This window comes from Neofelis nebulosa, chromosome 18, assembly GCF_028018385.1.
Source record: "Neofelis nebulosa isolate mNeoNeb1 chromosome 18, mNeoNeb1.pri, whole genome shotgun sequence".
NCBI classification, from domain to species: Eukaryota; Metazoa; Chordata; class Mammalia; order Carnivora; family Felidae; genus Neofelis; species Neofelis nebulosa.
The window spans coordinates 23093046-23114127 of NC_080799.1; the positions used below are offsets into that span (position 1 = coordinate 23093046).

The 21082-nt window shown below is 49.5% G+C and overlaps 1 protein-coding gene across 3 annotated transcripts in view; it reads left to right on the plus strand.

The window, feature by feature from the left end:
- Positions 1-753: 753 nt before the first annotated feature.
- NSMCE1 (NSE1 homolog, SMC5-SMC6 complex component) overlaps positions 754-21082 on the plus strand; it is a 31558-nt gene continuing 11229 nt past the window's right edge. The window contains exons 1-2 of one of the 3 annotated variants that reach the window (XM_058711177.1): positions 754-861; positions 6338-6484. In XM_058711177.1, the coding sequence (XP_058567160.1) occupies positions 762-861; positions 6338-6484 (247 nt within the window). In that variant the 5' untranslated portion in view covers positions 754-761. Of the gene's footprint in view, positions 940-6337; positions 6485-21082 lie in introns of all 3 variants that reach the window. The other 2 variants (XM_058711178.1, XM_058711181.1) reach the window with 2 other exon arrangements.

The following is a 21082-nucleotide window of genomic DNA, read 5'->3' on the forward strand; positions in this document are numbered from 1 at the left end:
AAGATCACAGGAGCGGTAACCGCGCAAGTAGGGATTTGAGGTTATCATCACAGAGATAGATGCTTGCACTCTGCTGTTCTGTAATTAGTTACCTGTTTCCCTGCTAGACTGCGTCCCCGGGAACTGGGAGGCAAGCGTTTGTAAAATGAGTGCCCTCGCCTGGCAGAGTCCACTCACTTCTCTTAATAACTTCATTTGCTTCTCCCAACAATCCCTAGTTAAGACAGTAGCACATTTAATCAGCTCTTCCAATGTGCGTGATTTCTTTCAAAACCTCATGAACACACTATTTCATGGGGACTATTATCATCCCCATTTAACAGAAGAAGAAACTGAGGCTCACTGCAGCTCAGTGACTTGCCCAAGATCTGGCAACTAGTAGGTGGCAGAGCCAGGATTTCAGTTCAAGCTATGTGACAACAGAGCCCTCGTTGCTGACCCTGAGGCCGCAGTGTCGGTTGTACAGATGGGGAAACTGAGGCCCCGGAGCAGCGTACTGGCTTGTGTCCGCGCAGCCATGACTTTTAGGGGGAGGATCCCGCTGCATGCCTCCCCTTCCGACTCCTAGGTCGCGGGGTGCCACTGTGGGGCTGCAGGCGGAGGGAGGCAACCAGGGGCCCAGCCGGGTAAAGCGCGTAGAGAGGCGCGAGAAGAGCCGAACGCTGCATCTAGGGGAGGGCCTCCGCGGCACCATGGCAACGGCGCGGCGGGAAAGCAGGAAGTGCGTCACCAGGGGAGGGACTAATAGGTGACATCCACCAATGGGAGCGCCGCGCCCGCGTTCGCCCCGCCCCGCAGGAGGAGCCGAGGCCGCCTTTCTGCCTGGGCCGCCGGCGTCGGGGGCTACGCCGGGGTACCGCGGTGGGTAATCGGGGCGCGGGGCCGCGAGGCTGCCAGGGATGGAAGAGGGCCGTGCAGAGAGGCGACGGAGGACGGAAGGTGGGGGTCAGGCCCCGGGGTCGGCCCGTGTCTGTACCGGAGTGTGGCGCTGGGGGCCCGGGGGCTTGGGGCTCCTCATTTCCTGATGAGGAAACTGAGGCCCAGAGAGGGGCAGGAAGGCAAAGTAGGCTGGACCCTAGGACCCCCGGCACACAGACATTGTTAAATCGTAGTACCAGGTGGACAAAGCGTTTTGCTCCTAATATTAGGTGAAAAAAAGCAAAATACAGAATTCTGTCCGAACTGAATACGTAAAGTGTCGCCTTTGTGGACCACCTCAGTTATCTCGCCGCCCTCTGCCCTTGTCCTAGAAATCCTTACTTTGTGCAAGTCCACAGCCTCGTATTTTAAAGCCCGGAGGCCAGACGTGGTCAGAATCCCGAATTTCTCGGATTTTCGAAAGGAATATGATGCATATATTCGATGTTAGGTCATACCTTCAATTGGGGTCTGGGGCAGCCTCTTGTAATCAAATACACTAATATTTTCACAGCTAAATATGTGCGTATTTACATCAAAGGAGGTAAAGAACCGCCATACAGAGTCTCACCTTAGGTCAGGTTTTCAAACTTAAAAGATTTTGGTTTTAGGACGTCTTTTGATTTGAGAATTGTAGGTAGAGCGGTCCTGATTTAATTGTAGGCGCCTGTTTCTCGCTTACCTGGACAGTTCCTGAACTGTTTGTTTTGCCACCCTTATGTCCATCACCTGGGCACTCCATCTCTCTTAACTCATCTTTTTAACATTTATTTTGGCCGATATGTAACATATTTACATCCTTTTTTAATCAAGATATATAACATATCTGGGACTTTGGCTCGAGTCATGATCTCACGGTTCGTGGGTTCAAGCCCCGCATCGGGCTCTGTGCTGACAGCTCAGAGCCTGGAGCCTGTTTCTGATTCTGTGTCTCCCTCTCTCTGTCTGCCCCTCCTCTGCTCGCTCTCTGTTTCTCTCTCTCAAAAATAAATGTTAAAAAAAATTTTTTAAGACATATAACATATCTGTAAAAATGTTTGCAACTGTAAATTTAAAGAATAAAAATAAAATAAACACCCATCTATCCACCATCAGGTTAGGAAATCGAACAATTCCATATCCGTAATGCCCAGGTTGAATCCTTTCTTCCCATCACTAAAGACCACTGCCTCCCTGTATTGTGTTACCTAATCCCTTGTTTTTCTTTGTGGTTGTTACTATGCATCTGTAATGACTACCACGTATGTTTTGCTAGGTTTTATATTTTATAGAGGAGGCTAATCTATATTTGTGTGACTTTATTTTTGCATGTAACATTACATATATGAGATATGTCCATGTTGATGTGAGTAGCCCCACTTCACTTACTTTCATTGCTTTGTTGCTATTTTGAATTCCGTGGCCTGATTGTAAATGGAGGCGTTCTTCAACTGATTGTCATTTAGACGGTTGCCAGATTTTTGCTATCACATGGTGATATTTTTGCTATCACACATTTCCTGAGGCAGATGTGGAAACGTTTCTGTAAGTTGTATACCTAACAGTGGATTTCTGGGGCTACCCGGGTTTGCTATTAATATCGAATCGTCTGAAGTGGTTTATAAGAAGAGTTTACCCTCTTACCAGCCTCAGCCATTCTGAAGAATTTTTGCCTACACCTGGGGATGAATAAGACATTAATCACCGTGGCTTGAATACTCATTTGCCTGATGACCTTGCGATTGAGCATCTTTTAATGTATTTATTCATCATTTGTGCATCCTCTTTGAACATTTCTGTTGCTTATTTCTTGCTTACAGTTGTCTTCCCCTTACTGATATGTAAGGATTCTTTGTGTGTTCTGAATATGAATCTTTTGTGGCTTCACTGTGTGTCAGATACTTTCCAGTTTGTAGCTTTTCTTCTCTCTTTCTCTCCCACCCTCTGCTGTTTTTGGTGAACAGAGGTTTTTAATTTTAGTGAAGTAGAATTTATCGGTCTATTCCTCTATGGTTTCTGCTTCCTGTATCTTTTTAAGAAATTCTTCCCTGCCTTTGGCTCATAAAAGATGTTCTTCGGGGTGCCTGGGTGGCTCAGTCAGTTGAGCGTGCGACTCTTGATTTCAGCTCAGGTCATGATCTCAAGGTTCATGGGGTTGAGCCCCATGTCGATCCTGCAGAGCCTGCTTGGGATTCCCTCCCTCTCTCTCTCTCTGTCTGCCTCTCCCCTGCTCTCTCTCTCAAAATAAATAATTAAACATTAAAAAATAAAATAAAATCTTGAAAAAAGAAAGATGTTCCCCTATATTGTTGTCCAAAAGTTTTATGGTGTTTCCTTTCCTATGCTCTTCACCCTCCAAAAGATTTTTATGCATAGTCTGAGGTGAGGGTTGGGCTCTCTGTGTTTTCACATAAGGGTAATCTGTTGCCCTGGCACCTTTTATTGAAAAGCTTGCTTTGATCTGGAGTTCCATTTCTCCAGCGTATCAGGTATTCATATCTGTGCGTTTCTGTGTCTGAGTTGTCTGTTCTGGCCCTCTGGTCTTCTCTGGTCCATGTCTGTACCATTGTCCTACATCGTTCCTTACTCGAGCTTCAGAATAAACTGCTAACTCGTGGAACCAGTCCTCCTGCCTTTATCTTCTCCCAGAATGGCGTTGCTGTTTTGCCTTTATGTTAAATTTTGGAATGATCTCATCAAATCACTCACAGACACAAGAAGCCTATTGGGATGTTGATTGGAATCACACCGATTCCGTTGCCTTGGCTCCGTTTGGATTTGAAAGTGGTTGCTTTCAACATTCCATCCTTAAGTAGGATGGTCACTGTAGGTTTTCGTCGATATCTCTAGTAGATAAAGGAAGTTTCCTTCAATCCAGAGACTGTTGAATTTTATCAATCGTATTTTCTGAATCTATTAAGCTGATAGTAGGCTTTTTCTTCTGTATGCTGTTAATGTGGTGACTCACACTGACTGATTTTTTTCCAGCTTTATTAAGACATTATTGACATAGAACACTTGACTGATTTTTAAATGTTAAACTGCTGCCCGGATAAACCCAACTTGGTTACCGTGTGTTATCCTCTTTATGTTGCTAGTTCAGATTAATGTTTTGCTTAGGACCATTGCAGCTATGTTCCTGAAAGATACATTTTCCTTTCTTTTGAAGTCTCTGTTAGATTTTAATGCCCAACCTATGTCAACCTTATCAGATGATTTGGGGAGGGTTTGCTCCTTTTGGGGCTCTGAGATAGTTTTGTGACATCTGAAATCACTTCTAGAATGTTTGATAGGACTTCTTGATAAATCTTTCCGGATCTGAAGTTTTCTTTGTTGGGGGATAGATTTCCCACAGTTTGTCTTCAATGGTTATAAAACCTGTTAGGTTTTCAGATCATTCTTTAGTTGGTTTTGAATGGATTTCCTATAACTTTGCTTGTTTAAAACTCATGATTATTATAAGTTGTTTATGTGTCTGCAATTAGTGTTCCTTTTTCATTCCAAATATTGTTTATTTGTTAGTCTTCTCTCAGAAGATCTTGTCAGAGGTTGGTCGCTTTTATTGTGTGTTTTTTTCTTAAATTTTTAAAAATGTTTATTTATTTAAAAAAAATTTTTTTTTAACGTTTATTTATTTTTGAGACAGAGAGAGACAGAGCATGAATGGGGGAGGGTCAGAGAGAGAGGGAGACACAGAATCGGAAACAGGCTCCAGGCTCTGAGCGGTCAGCACAGAGCCCGAAACGGGGCTCAAACTCACAGACTGCGAGATCATGACCTGAGCCGAAGTCGGACGCTCAACCGACTGAGCCACCCAGGCGCCCCTAAAATGTTTGTTTATTTTTGAGAGAGAGAGAGAGATCGATTGTGAGCTGGGGAGGGGCAGAGAGACAGAGGGACCCAGAATCTGAAGCAGGCTCCAAGCTCTGAGCTGTCAGCACAGAGCCCTATGTGGGGCTCGAACCCACAAACTGTGAGATCACGACCTGAATGGAAGTCAGAGGCTTAACCGACTGGGCCACCCAGGTGCTCCTATTATGGTTTTTTTTTTTTTTCAAAGACTATATTTTCGTTTTGTTGATCTCAGGTATATGCTAATTTTATTAAATTCTGCTCTTTATTATTTAAGTTTCTTGAAATTCATGAAGAGGACTCAGGGGAAGAAAAGGGTTGAGGAGGGGGAAGGAGGGGTCCAATTTAGGATCTGTCCAGGCTGCATTTCCGGTGAACTGTTCTCAAGGAAGTTTCGCAGGCAGGCAGAGAAACCGGCCATGAGCTGGCGGGTCTTCCTTCCTCCGAGGTCCAGCTGATGTGCTGCTTGGAAAGAAGAGCGAGCGACAGCCCGCCTTGTTGTGTGTCTCCTAGTCCTGTCTCCTTTAACCTCATCTTCTGCCTTAAAGAGAGCTTTTTATTATCCCCATCTTACGGAGAAGACTGAGGCTTGGGGAGATGAAGCTTGTTAGCTAGAAATGTTTTCGTGCCGTATTTGCCCAAGGTAACAGCCAGTTTCTTGTCCGGTCATGGCATCGCCTGGAGTGTGTATTGAAACCTCAGAATTCCAGCCCCTCTGCGGCCTGAACCTCCAGCGAAGGGGCCTGGGAATCTGTATTTTTCACGCACAGATGAGATGATTCTTAAGATGGAGCAGGTCTGGCAGACACTGGTCTCGGCACCACGTGTCTATTTCTAAACCCACGCCCTTTGCCTCCGCACGGTGCTACCACTCCGTGGCAAGGGCAGGCTTTTTGATCAGGACTCATGTGATGCTTTTATCGGCTCTGATCTTTGTGGTTTGTGGAAAGACGATGTTTTAGTAGAGAGCAAGAGATTGAAACAACACCCCACAGCGACAGTCGTTTCATTAGCGGTTTGGGAGACAAGGAGGAAGCTAGCACTGGTTAAGCCAAGTCTGCTGGGGGTTCTTCAGGCAGCACACACCGTTCTCGTTTTATCGTGAGAAAACGGGGCCTCGGCACACTTGGTCCCAGTGAGTCTCGTGAGTGGCCGAACCACGCTTCAGAGCCAGAACCGCCCAGTAGTAAAACTAGCCAACACGTAGGTAGCGCTCAGCCTGTCGCCAGGCTTTCATAGGTCCTACCCCTTGAACAGCGTAATTCTCCGGTGGACGTCCTAGCGGTGGGCTCACCTTCTAGGTCAGAAACCGGGCCACGCCCCCTTTCACACACTTGGGTGTGGAGCGGGCTGCGTCCGGGCGTGCTGGCTGGCTCCAGACCCCCACTCCTTGCCGCCCCCTCCCCCCCCGTACTAGTGTGCTTGCCCCTGACTTGCCTCCTTTCTGCTTCTGTGCTCTTGGGCGGGATGAACTGGGGTCTGCAAGCTGTCACAGAGGGGTAGTTGTGAACGTAAGGAAGCACAGACCCCAGAACTTGGCTTTCGGAGCGCTCAGAGGTGACTGGGTGTCCTTTGCTTCTTTTCTTAGCGCCTTCGTGCACACAGGGCGGCGCGCGGAGAGCAGGCATCATGACCGACGTCCACCGGCGGTTCCTCCAGTTGCTGATGACTCATGGGGTGCTGGAGGAGCGGGGCGTGAGACGCCTGCAGAAGCACTGCTATCGGGTCCATGGCCGTGAGTACCGTCTCCCTGTCCCCAGGGTGCCCGGGACCGCGCCATCGGCGGCTGGTGACACGGGTGTGAGCCTCGCCACCCGTCAGGCAGCATGCCTCACCTGGGCGTGCAGGTGTCCTCGGGCTCGCGCCAGCCCGTTTCTCACCTCCCCTTTGACCTTTTTTTTTTTTTGTAAGCACATCTGACATTTAGCCCAGTCGATGGGAACTTGAAGCGGCCTAGCTGTGGTTCACACCAGGGCCCCAGCATCTTCTCCAGCCTGCGTTTCTTCATGTCTCTAATGAAGATAATTAATCGTCCCGGACACCGTGGAGGGAGGGGGGTTGGGAGGGTTAAGAGACAAGATGCGTCCAGAGTTCCTGGCCAGGCCCGGGGAACGCGCTCCCTTGGCCGTGGCGGGTGAGAGGGCCGCTCGGCACAGTGGGTGAGAGCACAGCCCTGGACTCAGCCAGACCCGGGGCAAGGGCCGCCCTGCCCTGTGCGGGGGGGGTGGGGGGGGGGTGGGTGCTGGAAGCATGTCCTCAGTGGGCTGCTCAGAGGGGAGGGGAGGTGATACAGGCGAAGCACTCAGGCCGGGCCGGGCTGAGTCTTCAGTGACGGGAGGGAGCCGTAGAAACAGCAGAAAGGATGCCAGCGTGTCAGTAAGATCCGTATTGGTAGCTCTCGTGGAGTTGAGCGTCAGTGGGGGGAGATCTTGTTGTGTGAAAGAGGAAGTGGATAAATTTCACTCGCTGCACGATGTCACTGCGTTAAGCTTGTTGTAAAAGCAGGATTCTTGTTGTTCGTGAACACACACATCTGCATGTAAAGACGTAAGGGTGCACCGGAAGGATATGTGACAGACACACTTGTGAGGTGCTTGCCTTTCTTTTGGTCTTTCATTAAAGAAGAAAAAAGGAGTCGAAGCAAACAGGGCATTAGTAGTGTGGCCTAATAGCAAGCGTCACTTCTGATGAACGGGAGCACAGGTGTTTGTTTATATTCTTTGTTTTTGTCTTTCTGTCTGCGTGTTTAGTTTTCAAGAGAAGAGCAGAAACTGCATAGAGGGAAGCCAGCCAAGAGGGGTGAGGAAAGGTATGCGTGGGGCGCCAGGGTTACGGGTGAAGGCACACGAGAAGAGGGGCCACATTTAGGGACCGGCGCCCGGGGCATAGCAGAAGAAGCCAGATCGAGAGAGGTGAAGGGTGGATGGGAGCAGGAAGGGCGAGACAGAGGGTACAGAGACAGGCGCTCTTCCGTGACGAGTGGGAGGGAGAGCAGAGGGTGCGTAGCTTTGGGGGGACTGGCCCCTCGAGGCATCCCGTGCGAAATTCTGGGCCCGCTGGTCCACGCTGACAAATGAAATGCTTGCAGGGGTCCTACAGTGAGGAACCTTGTGTAACTTTGTGTGATCCCATGTATCCAAACTTCGTGGACCTGCGCCTGACATCCTTTGGGAGACCCCAGGCAGGAAAGCATGATGTGTGGGAACAACATATGTTCTTTTGGCGTGTAGGTTTATACATCAGGAAGAACCTGTCGTATAGACACCACGGTAATGGGGTTTCTTTTGTACTTAGTTCCGGGGACAGGGTGGACGTCTGGAAGGACTTGAAGCAGGGAAAGCACATCATGAGTGCTGTGCTGGAAAAGTCTCCTTCTGGTGAAAGCATACCCACTCTACTTGGCCGGCGCTGGGGCGAATAGAGGGCTTTGGTGAGGGCCTCCTTTATGGAAAAGGAACATTACATCTGCCAAGCTAGCTGTCCTTGCTCTGAGAAAACACAAGAGGATTTTAACCACCCACCCCTTGGTATGCTCCAGTGAAGGGCATAAGAATGTTTTTCTTAGTTTTCTGACTACATGGCAGTTCATTTCTGTTCGCCTTCAGTTTCTCATGTAAGTCCTAAATGTGGGCTTTCATGCTAATGGGGAAGTTTCGTAGCTCACTGCAAGGAGCCACATGCTGCCTTAGTACTAAGAATGAAAGTGTTTTTGCCTTTGTTTGACCTTTAAAGCTGTTATGACCTAATTTAGGAAAGTCCTGTACAATATATCTAGGAATTAATTTATTCTTCATGCTTTATGTGCCCTATCTGTGCGTCAAGATAAAGTGACGGCTGGGTCATCAGGATAGAACCGTGGTTCATTTTCCCCTAGCCTTCATTTAAAAAAAAGAAAAAAAAAAAAGCTTTTTCTCAAGGAGTGTTGTTATTTTAGAGATTTTAAAGCAAGGAACGTTAGAAAGAAATTATTCAAATTAAGTAAATACTTACAAGACCCACCATTATTATCTGTCTTTTGAAGAGATGCCCAGGAAAGTCCCCTTTTACCAACTGGAAAAACACTTAGCTTCTAAGATAATTATGAAACAGAAGGGTATTTGAGTCTGCGAGTTATTGTGATTACAGTTTCCCATGGATTTTCATCCAGCTTATCAAAAATACTTCCTATTCTGGGCTCCGGTTTGGGCTGTCTTCTTCCCATCACTAGTGGGAGAAATAAATTCCTCAGTTCTCTTGGCTAGCGAGAGTTCAGATTTCGTTCTGGCGTGCTGGCTTTGTAAAGCCTGTGTCTGGACTCCCCGAGTGGCACCGGGGACCCGTGTGCGCGAAGAGGGCACCTTGGGTTGCGAGCCAGAGCTTGCGTACGTGCATGAGGTCACACAGCACTGCCCGCCGTGGCCTCCTGTGGCGGGCCTCCTGTGCTAGGGACTGGTGACATAGACACACAGCTTTGGCTTTTGCCTTGGGTTTCGTGAGTCATGCGGACCAGACTCGTGATTCCAGGATAAGCCTCTCTTGACGGAAGTAGGGACAGGAAGCCTAGGGAGTGATGGTTAAGAAGACTTGCATTTGAGGATTTCCACTTTTGACCAAGATAGAGTAACAGGGACCGATTTACTTTCCTGTCTGAAACAATTAAAAGATGGACAAAATATCTGAAACCCTAGATTTTGGCCAGCGAAGCACAGTGATACCTCAAGAGACGGGCAGTGAAGGTTTTTTTCCCCTCCTGACACCAAATATGTGTTGTCTTTTCCAGCACCTCCTCTCCAGTTCTCTGGACACCAACTGGATGTTGGTCAGCTCGGTTCTGACACTGTTTACTGGGAGTTGGGGCCAGATCTCACGGTTACAGGGTTTCACCCCACAAGGCTGCCCCCATTTCGGACGCCAGTCTCAAGTCTGGGCCACCTATACTTCTGACTGACCGGCTAGCAAGCGGGGAGTCCCATGACCCCTTCCTCAGGTTCAGTAATTTGCTAGAATGGCTCACAGAACTCAGGAAAACACTCGACTTACATTTGCTGGCCTATTATAAAGGTTATAGCTCAGGAACAGCCAAATGGGAGAGATGCCTAGGGCAGGGTGGCCTCGGGGGGTGGGAGGGGGGCACGGAATTTCCATGCCCTTTCTGGGTGCTCTCTTCCGGCACCTTGATGTGGATCTCCAAATGCCATCATTTGAGGGTTTTCATGGAGATTTCGTTACAGACGCGTGGTCGATGATAAACTGGCCATCAGTGATTAGCTCCCTATCTAGTCCCTCTGTCCTTTCCCGAGATGGGGATGAGGCTGAAAGTTCCAGGCTTCCAATCAAGGCTCGGTCTTTCTGGCAGCCAACTCCCATCCTGAAGTTCTTTAGGGACCTGCCAAGAGTCGCCTCATTAGAACAAAACACTTGTGTTACCCTGATCGCTCAGGAAATTCCAAGGGTTTTAGGAGTTCTGTGCCAGGAACCAGGGATGACAACCAAGTATCTTTTTTATGCCACAGGCAAGAAGGGAATGAGCACTACAGTTGCCTCCGCTCACTTCCCTGAGCCCGTTTTCAGGCCACGGGGCGGGAGGGCGGGCGGAGAACCTGAGCAGAACTAAACAGACTGGCTGAGCTGAGGGGATGGGGATGGGGGCTCAGGGAGACCAAAGCGCTGGCAGGTCAGAGCGGCAGAGGGGGTGCGCAGAGAGAGCTGGAGGTGGGGGCTGTCAGCTGCGGGCTGAGCTACCCGGTGAGCAGCCTGAGGCTGGGCAGAGATGTGGTGGGAAGGATAAAGAGAGGGGCACCGGCGGGGGCGGGGGGGGGGGGGGCGGGGGGAGCAGAATCAGTCAGTTGAGCGGCTGACTCTTGGATCGGTTTTGGCTCAGGTCGTGATCTCACTTTTCTAGAATTCGAGGCCCGCGTCAGGCTCTGTGCTGACGGCTCTGTGCTGTAGAGTCTGCTTGGGGTTCTTTATCTCCCTCTGTCTCTGCTCCTCTCTCTCTCTCACTCTCTTTCTCAAAATAAATAAATACATGAATAAATAAATAAATACATAAATACATAAATAAATAAAGACTAAGAGTGAAGCAGTGCCTGATGTCCACAGGGCTGGGAATCATGCCCGCTCCAGGCACAGCGGCTTCCCTGGTGAGTTCTGCAAAGTGTTTAAGGAAGAGGTGCTACCAGTTCCACCCACGCGCCTCCAGAAGGTTGAAGACAAGGGAACACTTCCCAGCTCGATTTCTGAGGCCTGAATTATCCTGATACCAGAACTGGACAATGACATTGCGAGGAGAGCAATCCAAAGACCAGGGTCCTTCATGAATATAAATGCTAAAATTTTAAACACACAGTTTTAGCAAATCTAATCCAGCAATATATAGAAAAGATGATACAATATGACCAGGGTGGGGTTTAGCCCAAGAATGCAGGGTTGGTTTAATATTTGAAAACCAACCCATGTAGTTTACCATATTAACAGACTAAAAAAGAAAAACCATGTGATCGTGTCAGTAGTGCAGAAGACACATTTGACAAAATCTGATATCTGTCTTGGCACGATGCCCCAAAGGTTTCTTACAGGAAACTACAGGGGAGAAGCAGATTTACAGGACAGGCTTAGAGCAGGAGAGAGGATTCAACAACTCTGCAGAGTTTAAAAACCTCACAGGTATTCTTGACCAAAATCCCTTAGCAAAGTAGGAAAAGAAGGAAGGTTCTTTAACCTCCTAAAGGGGTTCTGTGTGCAACCTTCCGCTTCACGTCATACATACTTCACTGTGAAGACTAAATACTTTACCCTAATACCAGGAGCAAGACAAGAAGGGCCATTCTAACAATCTCTCTTCTAGCCGGTGCACTAAGGCAAGAAAAAAGAAAAGGCATTCAGATTGGAAGGGAAGAAATAAAACTGTTGATTGAAAGACATGATCTTCTATGTAGAAAATCGGATGGATCTTCCAAAAAGCTGCTAGAGCTGATAAGTAGGTTTGGTAAAGTGGCAGGATACAGGATCAACATCCAAAAATTTGTGGTATTTCTGTATGCTTGCAGTGAATCATCAGCAATTGAAATTTTACAAAGTACCATTCAAGATAGCATTAAAAAATACAAAATACTTAGAAATAAATGTGACAAGAGTCTGTAAGGCCTGTGCACTGAAACGCACGAAACATTGCTGAGAGAAGTCAAAGAAGATCTAAATAAATGGAGAGACGCACCATGCTCGTGGGCTGTGAAACCCAATACTGTTAAGATAATCCGTTCTCCTCAAGAATTGGTCTGTAGATTCAACTCAACCCCAGTCTCATCCCAGCAGCACTTTTTGTAGAAATTCACAGACTGATTCTGAAATTCACGTGGAAATGTAAAGGACCTAGAAAAGCCAAAACGATTTTGAAAAAGACAATCAAACTTGGAGGACTAACACTGATGAATTAAAGTTAATTAAGAGTGACTACCTGATCTTGAGACATAATATATAGCTCCCCTATCAAGACAGTGTGGTATTGACTTAAACTCGTAGAAGAGAGAGTCTAGAAATAAACCCACATGTGGATGGACAGCTAAGTTTTGACAAAAACGTAAAGGCAGTTCAGTGGAAATATTCTTCAAAAAATGATGCTGGTGGGGCGCCTGGGTGGCTCAGTCGGTTCAGCGTCCGACTTCGGCTCAGGTCACGATCTCACGGTCTGTGAGTTCGAGCCCCGCGTCGGGCTCTGGGCTGATGGCTCAGAGCCTGGAGCCTGATTCCGATTCTGTGTCTCCCTCTCTCTTTGACCCTCCCCCGTTCATGCTCTGTCTCTGTCTCAAAAATAAATAAACTTAAAAAAAAAAATTTAAAAAAAAATGATGCTGGCATAATAATTGGATAACCCCATATTTTAATGACTCTCGAGCCATGCTTTGCACCATATAGAAAAATTAACTCAAAATGTAACATAGACCACAACGTAAAACCTGAAACCGTAACACTTACAGAAGAAAACATTTGTGACCTTGGGTTCGGCAAAGATTTCTTGAGTATAACACAAAGGTATGATCCGTAAGAGTACAAGTTGATAAATTGGGCTTCAGAATTAAAAAATTCTCTTTAAAATACACTGTTTAGGGAATAAAAAGACAAGCAAAATACTGGGAGAAAATGTTTGCAAATCACAGTCCAATAAAGTACTCATATCCGGAATATAGAGAACTCCCCAAATCCAATAGTTAGGAAACATACAGCAAAAAAAAAAAAGAGCAAAAGACTTGAACAGACACTTCGCCGAACAAGTTCTATAGATGGCACATAGGCACGTGAAAAGCGCTCCGCTTCATTAGGGCAATGCAAAATGAAGCCACAGTGAGATATACTACACACCTGTTAGGCCAAAATTGAAAAGATTGCGTGCTGAGTAGTGACGAGAAAATGAAGGAACTGGAACTCTCTCTGTTGGAATCTAAAATGAGTAGAGCCATTTTGAAAAAACGCAGGCACTTTTATGACACAGCCATTTCTGTTTCAAGTATTTGTTTTTAGACTCAAGAGAAGCGAAGATACATGTCCCTACAAAGGCTTGTGTGTAAATATTCAGAGGAGTTTTGCTCGTAATGGCCACAGAGTGGAAACCTGGCCATCCATCAACAGGTGAGCCTGTAAATGGGCTGTGGTATGATCTGTCTCCTGGAATATACTACCTGGTAGTAAAAAGGAACGAGCTGTTGCTACATGCTGCTATATGAATGAATCTCAGAGTGATTATGCTGAGTGGAAGAAGCAGGGGAAGAGATTACGTGTTGTAGCAGGACTCCATTTACGTGCAATCCTAGACAGTGTGTACCTGGGTGAAGTGACAGGAAGGCCACTGGCTTCCTGGTGATGGTGTAGGGGAGGGTTGTGAGGGGTGAGAGAGAGAGATTATGAGAGTTTGAGGGAACTTTTGGGGGGTGATGGATCTATGTATTGTCTTGATTGTAGTGATGGTTTCTAGGGTGTATACATGTGTCAGAACTTACTAACTTGTGTCTTGAAAGAGGTATGGTTCACTGTATGTCAGTTCTGTCTCTCCAAAGCTATTTTTTTTTTTTTTAAATCTGAATTTGAAACCACTTTACAACTTGGCGGCTGTATAACCTTGGTCAAGTCACTAAACCTCAGGGCTTCAGTTGTCCTAGCTGTGAAGCGGGGCTGGAGATATCTGTCACCCAGGGTTATTTGTGAAGATTATGAAGATACTGTGTGGCAGGTGCTTAAAGCCTGTAAGTGCCCAAGATGGTGAAATTTAGGGGATAAATCAGGTGCGCGGAATAGAGCTCATTCCTGCGGTCTGGTGAGGCTCTGCGTCCTCTGTGCTGGCCTCTACGGGAATGATTGCACCATCTAGGAAATGTATCCTTTCTGTCCTGTATCCAGGGTGTACCGGAGGAGCACCTTGCTTGAAGTCTGACTCACAAGAGAATTGGGAAGTGGTTATGGAACAGTCACGTAGCCATGGAAAGTTTCTTTGGTTCGGTTTCCTAGAAAACAACGAATGTTGGAAGCCTGAATTCTGAAGCCTTCACAAGTGGCCCAAGGCCCTTGGGGAGGAGGTGCTTAAGCCTGATGATTTGGTCACAGAATGGTGTTGCCCAGTGTGGGGTTTGAGGGTGTGCCAGCCTGGAGGCTGACTCTTGGTTGGAACCTTTATTCCATTTATCACGTGGCTTTACTGAACAGAAGCAGAAGGTTGCCGTGGCCCACAGTTGTCTGACGACGATTCTGAGTCCCTGGCCTCGTTAAAATGTTCTGGGTCTGGTCTTCTGTGTTTCGGTTGGACAGGTTCGCTTTTTAGGGAATCGCGGGGTCCAGCCTGCTCACCTCACAAACGTGGAAGCGGAGACCCCTGGGAGTCGGGTGGGCTGTCACCCAACACCCAGCTGCTTCTCACACCAGCTCCGGCCCCCCCCACGGTCAAATGCTGCCTCCCGCATCAGTGGTGCGCTTGCGGAGGGCCTTCTTCACTGCAGCTCCTCGGGTTGCTTTTTAAACTTGTTTTTTATTTTGAAATAATTCCAAACTCACCAGAAAACCGTAAGAATAGTCCGGGGTCCAGTAGCCCAATTTGAAGCTCCGTCATTACCACTAAATTCTTCAGGGAATGTCTCCTCCCGGCAAAGACATTCTCCTAAGTCATCATAGGATAACCATTCAAATCTGGGCATTAACGTTGAGGATTCCCTGCCATCTCATCTGCAGACCCCACTGCAGTTTTCCGGTTGTCTCAATATTGTCTTCTGTAGCAAAGGACCCACCGCAGGGTCACGTGTTGCGTTTGGTTGTCTCTTTAAGTTAATTTTTTTTTTAACATTTTTTATTTATTTTTGGGACAGAGAGAGACAGAGCATGAACGGGGGAGGGGCAGAGAGAGAGGGAGACACAGAATCGGAAACAGGCTCCAGGCTCCGAGCCATCAGCCCAGAGCCTGACGCGGGGCTCGAACTCACGGACCGCGAGATCGTGACCTGGCTGAAGTCGGACGCTTAACCGACTGCGCCACCCAGGCGCCCCTGGTTGTCTCTTTAGACGCCTCCAGTCATGAATCATTCCTCAGTCTTTCCTTGACTTTTATGACCTTGACATTGTTGAAGATTACAGCTTATTTATTTATTTATGTCGATTTATTTTTGAGAGAGACAGAGACAGAACACGAGTGGGGGAGGGGCAGAGAGAGAGGGAGACACAGGCTCCGAAGCAGGCTCCAGGCTCCGAGCTGTCAGCACAGAGCCCGACGTGGGGCTTGAACCCACAAGCTGGGAGGTCATGACCTGAGCCCAAATCAGGTGCTTAACCGACTGAGCCACCAGGTGCCCCAGGTTAATTATTTAGTAGAACAGAGCTGATAGAAATTCAATGTGAGCCACATCTGTAATTAAAGTTTTCTGGCGGCCACATCAAAAGAGGTAGAAAGAAACAGGTGCAATTAATATCCCGAATAGCATTTTAACATGTAACGAATATACAAAAATTATTAATGAGATATTTTCCATTCTGTCATAGCACGTCTTTGAAATCCAGGACGTATTTGACACACAGGACATACCTAATTTGGACGAGGCACAGTGCAAGTGCCTGGCCGCCCCGGGCCCGGTGGCTGCTGTATCAGGCAGCATAGCTGTGGAATGTTCCCTCAGTTCGGGTTCGTCTGGTGCCTCCTCCTGGTTCGGTTATGGGTGTACTTTCTCGTTCGGCAGAAACGGTGTAGAAGTGGTCGTGTCCGCATCCCGCCCGGTGGCGCGTAGCGTTGACTCAGGCGCGCCTGCCGGGTCTCTGCGCTGTGACGTCACTCTCTCCTGATTCTGTGACTCTGATTCAGAAGCATTTTGCAGGGAAGCTCTTTGAGGCAAAGCACATGGACTACCCTTACGCCCTAGATGCAGTATGCGTTGGTGTTTCTTCCCCAACGTCCTTTCTTTTCTGGCGCTTGTCAGATGGCCGTGAGTGCCCTCTGTATTCCAGCACTCACATTTTGTCATCAGCTGTATGCTGGTTGTTGTATGTTAAGTGTAGGGGTCTTTTCATTATCTGTGGCCCTAAGGACAAATTAGGCAGAATATCTACACTTTTAGATGAAACAAATTAAGATCATTATTTGTTCAGCGAGCAGAACAAATACTATGGCGTTGGAGCGAGAAACCAGTTAACCGAAACGAATGTACCGAAAATAGACGAGTGACCACAGTATGAGAGGAATATTGGGGTTTGACAGATATTTTCCGCTTTTGTCGGACCTCGTGCCTACCTTCATCGTAGCTCTGCTTTTCTCCTGCTGAGTGACACGGCTGTTGGCCTCGCCGTGCCGGTGCCTTCCCAGGACTCCGCGCACGTTAGCGGAGGGTCACAGCGGCGTTGACACTTGCGGCGTTCATCTCGCGTGTGCAGTGGCATCTGTAAGCGTCTTCTCTTTCCGGGGAGGACTCGGTGGTAGTTAGAAGCTGGCTCCCAATAAACATCCCCCTACTTTTAATGATCCCGTCGTACCGTTTTCCCCCTTGACTGTAAAGAACAGTTAGTAGACTTACCACCGTCACAACCCGCTCGGCTTCCCAGTTAAAGGGGATTCGGCATGTAGTGAGCGTGAAAGGCGACATCTAAAATGGCACTGGGTGAATTTTTGAACACAGAGAAGTCCACAACTCACTGTGCTTCGACAGGAATCTCGGGTCTCAGCAGGCTCCGTGACCACGAGGAGACAGACGTTGCCCTCACATCCCTGGCTCCTGAAGGACCCGATGGGTCCAGATCCCAGCCCACTCTTGACCGTGTGTAGCTCAGGCGCCCAGGGCGGGACGGATCCACAGCGGCCGGCGCGGATTTCCGCGCGTTCCACGCTCTTCCAAGTGTAGACGTCACTGGTTTTGGGTTGCGTTTTGTACTGGATCCCAAACACGAGGGAGGTCGTGTGTGGGCAGTGGAGGGCTGGGGATGAATCTGGATTGTCACGGGTAAGCTCTGGCCAGAGCAGTGAACCATTTCTTCGGACAGAGGTTTAAATCGGGGACTGGGAAAGTTCTTTCAGTTTCTGAGCCTCAGCTCTCTGTTTGACGAAGGAAGTCTCACCTACCTCATGGGACAGTTGTGAGGGTGTGCAGGGAGACTTCTGTCACGTGCCTGGTGCAAAGTACTTCCTGGTGTATGTTCAGCACGTGCCCCTTGCTGCCCCTTCCTTCCTCTGTCGTCATCTGACCCCACGGGCCCGGGGACAATCAGGAGACCCGTCAGGCTGCTAAATAGTGCGATAGAGACCATAGGACTGAACTTGTGGTGCTGCGAGTTTTCTCCAAAAATCGAGAAAGTGTGGTCCCGGTCTCCTAGCGGAAGGAAGTCACGCGTGTGGTACTGAGCTGGGAAGGCGCCCTGTGGGCGGGCGGCAGGCCCGCGCGACTGCAGTGTAGAGCCAGGGGGCGCGCCTCGGGATCACAGATGAGCCACCGGGGGCCGTGCGGAGAGGGGCCGCTGCAACCTGGCCCTTCTCTGGCTGGGCGTGGTGACGGGGTAGAGGGCTAGAGTGGGCACCGGGAGACCGTGGGAGGCTGGTCCACACCGCGGGGAGAAGGTGGGGGGGCCGTATGTAGGGAATTGGAGAAAGTGGCCAGTCTCCCCCTGACCGCGCTGGGGGCCCGCTCACAACACCGGGCCGCCTTGCTGACCCCTGCTGGGCATGGGGCCCTGAGCTACGTCTCGCACGTGGACCTGGGCAAAGACCACCCCGAGGCTGCGCATTCAGAACAGAGCGTGCTCGGGCAGGGGAGGCGCTCACCTCACCTGCGTCTCGGTAGAGACTCCAGGGCAGGTAGGGGAGTGGGGAGAGTGGAGGGCTGCGGTGTGGCCTGACCGGAGGCTGGCGGCCCGGGAAGCCGGAGGCGGGCTTCCTAGAAGCGGGACACCCCGCCCCTGGCTAGGGGAACATGTTTGGCTACCTCCGGCTGGCGTCCTAAGTTGGACGCAGGAACGAACACTTAGGGAAGCTGTCAGTTACAGAGCGAGTCCTGGCCACCCCGAGCCAGTTATCACGGGGGCTGTTGTCTGGCGTCCCGGGCCGGTTGCTGGAGATGGCGGTCTGGCCTCCTGCGGGTCTGGCTTCTAGGCGGCAGGCTGGCGCCCCGGGCTGGTTCCTGTGGATAAGGGGTTCCTCCTCTGGGCTGGGTGCTGCGGACTGTGGGTCAGAGCCCTGTTCTTGCACGTTATCTGCCCTTGGCTTATATGCCAATATTTCAGGCTTTTCATGATTATTACATTGGTTATAGTGATCTGTGATCAGGGATTACCACTCACTCAAAAGCTCAGATGATGGTTAGCATTTTTAGCAGTAATGTATTTTTAAATTAAGGCACACACTGTTTTTGCAGACCTGACGTCATCATGTGTTTAATAGATTCCAGTGTAGCGTGACTGTAACTTTTCTATGCACCGGGAAACCGAAAAATGCATTTGACTTGCTTTATTGCGACGACACTTTATCGTGGTGGTTTGGAACCAAGCCCACGAAAGGTCTGAGGTCTGCCCGTGCTCAGTCTCTCAGAAGAATGAGCGTAACAGTCTGTTCCTTCGGGTTCTCCACCGCCTCTTATCTGGTGGCTCAGGGAACACGGTGGCCTCGTTAGTCATCGCGTCTCTTTATGGCAGGGTCACAGCCCACGTCAGAATTCGAAAACTGGGGACTGTCAGTGGTATGTAGCGGATGGATACAGATTGTTTGCCCTACAGTGTTTTAAAAATTAATTCCCACGTTAAAAAACAAACACTGACAGAGAGACTTCTCACAAAAATCCAAAGACTGGGTCTGTGGCAGGAACAGAGGAAGTCCCGCTCCTCTCGGGGGACGCGTGTTCCCCACGTCACCCGCTGCGCCCGCGCTTGTCCACGTCTGTGCTTCTGCCTGGCGTCTGCGGGCGTCCGATTCTGTCAGGAGCAGCAGGCTGTGCTCAGATGAAAGCTGGGAAGGAGGAAGCCTGCACACCCGGAATGAGGCACAGCCGCTCTGGTTTTAGGGGGTGGGCGGCCACCCCCCGCAGAGCCCCTGCATCAGTTCCTTGGGGATCCCTGGTGGGGGGAGTGGGGGGCCACCGCCGGTCCCAGTGGCAGATGGCCCACCTGTTGTCAAGGGCGGGGACGAAGTGACATGCGCACGAATGGAATCGGTAGTGAGGTTCTGCTGCAGGCGGCTTAGTTTTCTGTGATGAGTCACGTAATTCAGGACGCTGCCTGGCTCAGCAGCGTCCTGAGGAGGCGGCACTGTTCTGTTGCCGACCGCAGCACTGACCAACACACCCCTGGTGAGGGGGCTGGCCGATAGGTGGGTTTACCGCACAGACGGACACGGTAGGCGCACGTCCCCGTCACCACCGGCCGCGGTGTCGTCGTGGGTGTTGGAACACTTGGTGCCTGTGGCCAAAACGCGGGAACTGTGCCAAACAGTGTAAAACGAGTTTTATGTGCTGTTGTTTGAAGCGAGGCCCCAGAGCAGGCTTTCTAACTAAAATAATCTGTTGATTTAAAAAACAAAACAAAGCAAAGAGTCTCTGTGGACTTGCAAACAGATCTCTGAGATTTACAAACTGTCCGTTACTAAAAGCCTCTTCACCCCGAACCATCAGAGCTCTGAACGAATCTACCTTGTCAGAGGGCACTGCCCCGTTTCTCTTTTTCGATTCAGAAACCTGAGGGTGAAGGCATCGAGTGATACTGTTGAGCACTGAGGTATTTTTTTACCCTTAAATGGGAAAAGTCACACAGAAGAGTCAAAGAATACAGTGAAGCCCGTCCATCGCCCAGCCACGGTGGCAACTCATGACTAATTCTGTTTTATCTGCTTACCTCCTACCTCCTTAACCCTGGTTATTTTGAAGTAATTCTCAGACATCGCTGTGTATCTAAGCAACATTTTTTCTTTGTTTTAACGAATGCTCGAGGCCATTTGTCGCTGTGCCGAACTAAAGGCCAGACATCTGATTTCCAGTCTGCACCGTGTCACTTACGGGTCCTGTGATCTTGAGTAAGCCCTTAAGCTCTGACCCTCGGTGTCCGCCGACGTGCAGACCGTGCTGCGTCCCGGCTCCCCCGGGTGGTTGTTCATGAGGCTCTGCGGAGATCACGAGGGAGAGGAACCGGGGCACCGAGTGAAATGGTGCACAGATACAGAGAGCGACTTATCTAATGTATCTGCCACATGAAAGACAGCTTCTTCCCCCTGCTCTTCTCAGCACCGTTAACCAGCCAGACTCGGGGAGCGGTCTCGTTGTCGGTTCCCAGCTCTCTCCCACGTATCCCAGGGGAGATACATGGCTCCGGAGAGCCATTTCTCTCCAGGCCGGTGGACGTGAAGGTCACGGGCTGAGACGTGCCCCCCGCCCCCACTCCCCCACTGCCGCCGCCCCGTGTCTCTGCCTGCCAGCCTTTCCCGGCCCCGGGGGCGGGGGGCTGCTCTGCGCCCCGTCCTCAGCTCCGTGCTCAGGGGGGCCACCCGGCCGGCCCATCAGATGAGAGGCCCGTCACGGGGCGGGTTGGCCTGCAAGTGGTTCCGTCCCTCGGGGTCTTTAATTTTAGGCTGTTATTTCCTCTACCTAAAAATAGCGTTTTCTATCTATAGTGCCTAGTTTGGAACAAAACTGTTTGTGGCTCAGAAGTTAGGGCAACAGACTTCCTGACCGCCCGCCCGCCCGCCGCCCAAGTGTGCGGTGTGCCCTGGGTTCCAGTAGCCTGCTGGGAAACAAGGACCCAGCTTAGCAGGCAGGGGTTTGTTGGTTAAACTAAAACTGAATTTTAAAAGAAAAGGAAATGGTATATATAGAAGTGGTCAGAGGAAAACAGCCTCCGAGTGAAGCAGCCTCGCTTGTCAGAG